This window comes from Ascaphus truei, chromosome 8 (assembly GCF_040206685.1).
Source record: "Ascaphus truei isolate aAscTru1 chromosome 8, aAscTru1.hap1, whole genome shotgun sequence".
NCBI classification, from domain to species: domain Eukaryota; kingdom Metazoa; phylum Chordata; class Amphibia; order Anura; family Ascaphidae; genus Ascaphus; species Ascaphus truei.
In genome coordinates this window covers 79490552-79493803 of record NC_134490.1, presented here as the reverse complement: position 1 = coordinate 79493803, position 3252 = coordinate 79490552, and the positions used below count along the sequence as shown (strand labels likewise).

The following is a 3252-nucleotide window of genomic DNA, read 5'->3' as shown; positions in this document are numbered from 1 at the left end:
GCGCATTAATATACAACACCAGTAATTTGTACAGTTATTTTATGTAAGTGACTGTTCCTTTTACATAATACATTCTAAGTACTAAATGATGTCTCACTCACTGAGCAAATTCACTATTCCTCTTGCTGCTAAATATTCACTGGCGATTTTAGGCAGAACATAACTTTTACAGGACAAACTAAGTTAACAATCACAAAGACTGCAAAATTCAGTCCCTGAGTTTTATATTTAACCCGGCGGTTAATATTAACCAACCTATACAAAGTGGTATTAATTATTGCAAGCAGTATTAAACGAAGACACTGTACAAATTGAGCAATACATGTGGAATGATAAGCTCATGAATAACAATACAGTATGAATGGAACAGGAAATTCTCAAAACTCCTGATAACCTTTCCAAATTGATGTTTCCAAAAGATTGTTGCTATGACAGATTTCTGCAATGATATCCAACTTTTGCTTTAGCACATTTGATGCTACATATTAAACAATACATTGAATTATGGACTTCAGTATTTTTGTATCACCCAAGGCCCAGTTCTGGTATTAAAATAATTCTAGGTAGTGTGCACACAAACTAGAGACTTCCATTGGTGTTAAAAAAAAATGTTTTGCCAACTACAAAAAGTTATTGGTTCTGGTATAGATTTGTAGCATATTGTCTGTCATTCTCAGCCATTACATGTGGGTGACATTCAAGGGGTCCCGTGGAAGTAAACGGGGTGATAGTCTCAAGGAAATCTCTGCTTCACATTCAAACTGGACACCTGCTGGTAAAAGCAAGTTCTTGTGGCTTCTGGTCACCTGTGAGTTAGATGTAACTGATACTTTGTCAAAGCAAGGTCCATCTAAGCACTCCTGGTCTCGTGACACCACATTGGGTAGTTGGGAGCTGTTGAAGGTTGCAGGGACATCCTTCTGAAAGGTGGTGTCATGATGGTAGGACACCAGCTCATTGCTAAAGTTTACAGCCTCTACATTGGTGCTAGAACAAAATCTATTGCATCCTAGGATAGTGGTGAAGGCTTTCCTGAAGTCGGCATTAAAAGCATAAATCACAGGGTTCAAGGAGGAGTTGGCCCACCCAAACCACACAAATATGTTGAAAGTGGTCTCACTTACACATGGGGGCTCGGGTTCACTTTGACCTGGAAGACTTATGTGGCAGAAGGGAACTATGCAGTTCAGAACAAAGAAGGGAAGCCAGCAGAAGACAAACACCCCCATGATGATGGACAAGGTCTTGAGAACTTTGGTCTCTTTCCTGAATGAGGTTTTCAACGAGTTCTCGTGTGGACAGTCAGGGTGGCAGCTCTGTGCGTGCTCCACCGCCCTCTCCAAAGATGAAATCCTCCTGATCTGGGTCTGAGCAATCCGATAAATCCTGGTGTAGGTGCCGATCATGATGACAACGGGTATATAGAAGCTGATCAGGGAGGAGGATATGGCATAAGTCCGGTTCAGGCTGGAGTCACAGTTCTCAGTTTGGTTGGTGGCATTAAACTCCTCCTCGGTCTCTTGGGACTTATGCCAGCTGAGCTGAACTGGTATGAAAGATATTAGGATCGATAAAGTCCAGGCTACACCGATCATGATAAAAGCCACCCTCTGGGTCATTTTCCTTTCGTACCTAAAGGGACTTGCTATAGCCCAATACCGGTCCAGGCTGATGATGCAGAGGTTGAGGATGGAAGCTGTGGAGCACATTATGTCAAATGCGATCCATGTGTCACAGAAGTCCCCAAAAAGCCAATACCCGGCCACCTCGGTGACCGCTTTCCAGGGCATCACCAGCAGAGCCACGCAGAGGTCTGAGACAGCCAACGAGATCACGAAGAAGTTGGTCACCTTCGAGCGCAGGTGCCTGAACTTGATGACCGCCAAGCACACCAGGGTGTTTCCCAGGAGGGTGGACAGGATCAGCAGGAAGAGGAGGAATCCGGTGAGGGCTCGGAGGCTCAGATCCGTGCTGGCCAAGTCCAGATCTGCATGCAACACGTGGATCGTTACATTGTAAACAGAGAGGTTTTCCATGAGGGGGAATACCAGGATTCAGATCCCTTCCTCAAAGCGCCTTTGATATCCAGCAAACGCACCATTAAGAAGAGCAGCATAGGTTAGATTACCTGCTCCACACACATCACAGGAGCAGTGATGGTCATCCTCAACCAGCTTTAAACAACATTGCATTCAACTGGGAACTGGGCTGCATTCAAATCAAGCCTCTAGCGCTCAGCATTATTATTTGTGGCTGAGAAAAAAAAACTCATATCACTGGAGAAGAAACTCATTTGCATCCTTTGATTTGCACTGTCCCTGCATCCCTTGATTTGCACTGTCCCTGCATCCCTTGATTTGCACTGTCCCTGCATCCTTTGATTTGCACTGTCCCTGCATCCTTTGATTTGCACTGTCCCTGCATCCCTTGATTTGCACTGTCCCTGCATCCTTTCACTTTGCTCTCAGGCAATAAAGCAGAGCCCTCTTTTCCCATTAACACGTGCACATTCTCGCACCTTTCCCACTTTCAGGCAGTATTGCAATACAGGTTCAGGCTCGCAGCGGGTATTCGGCTAATTTCATTAGGGGATCAGGAGGAAGATTAATCTTTAAATCAATCTACTTGCCTAGTCAGTGCTTTGAAAAATCCCAAGTATGATGAGAGATTATCCCTGTGGTTTTGTGCATGTCCTTCTCCCAGAGAGCTGAGCGTTTTGCTGATATATCCCATTTGTGAAGGTGGGCAGAGTAAATGCTATTTATAGCTTGATCCAGTGCTCTTAAATCCCAGAGATCCCGGAGTATTGCACACCAGCAGCATAACTACAGTACCCGCTCCCTCTGATCATCCAAAACCTATTCAATAGCTTCTGAGATCCTTATGAATGGTTCAGGATACAAATAGATTTACAGGCGCCTGGTGATGGGCAGGTAGGTCTGCTGTTCTGTTAACCCCTTCACACCCCACACCCTCTTCAGTGGCAGCATTTCCACATGGACTGTGGTGACAACTTTGATGCTTTGGTGTCACTTGTCAGAAAGACACAGCAGGAGTTTGGTGACCCCTTTTAATAGCTCGCATGCATGGTCCCTGAAGGTTTCTGTGTGCTGGTATCCTGAAAATGCCAGTGAAAACTCAAGGTTAAAGCGATTACATTTCTAGTATTATTATCACTAGCAATGTATTTATCATCTCTCTGTATCTGCTGCTCTGTGTGCTTCCTGCCTAATGTTCCCCATTTCAGGGGTC

General features: G+C 44.7%; 1 protein-coding gene across 1 annotated transcript; it reads right to left on the bottom strand.

The window, feature by feature from the left end:
- Positions 1–6: 6 nt before the first annotated feature.
- Positions 7–2946, bottom strand: LOC142502037 (D(1C) dopamine receptor-like). Its single transcript, XM_075612827.1, is given in 2 exon segments — positions 7–740; positions 743–2946. Coding segments are annotated over 2 exon segments (1404 nt in total). The 5' UTR covers positions 2037–2946; the 3' UTR covers positions 7–630.
- Between the last annotated feature and the right edge of the window lie 306 nt (positions 2947–3252).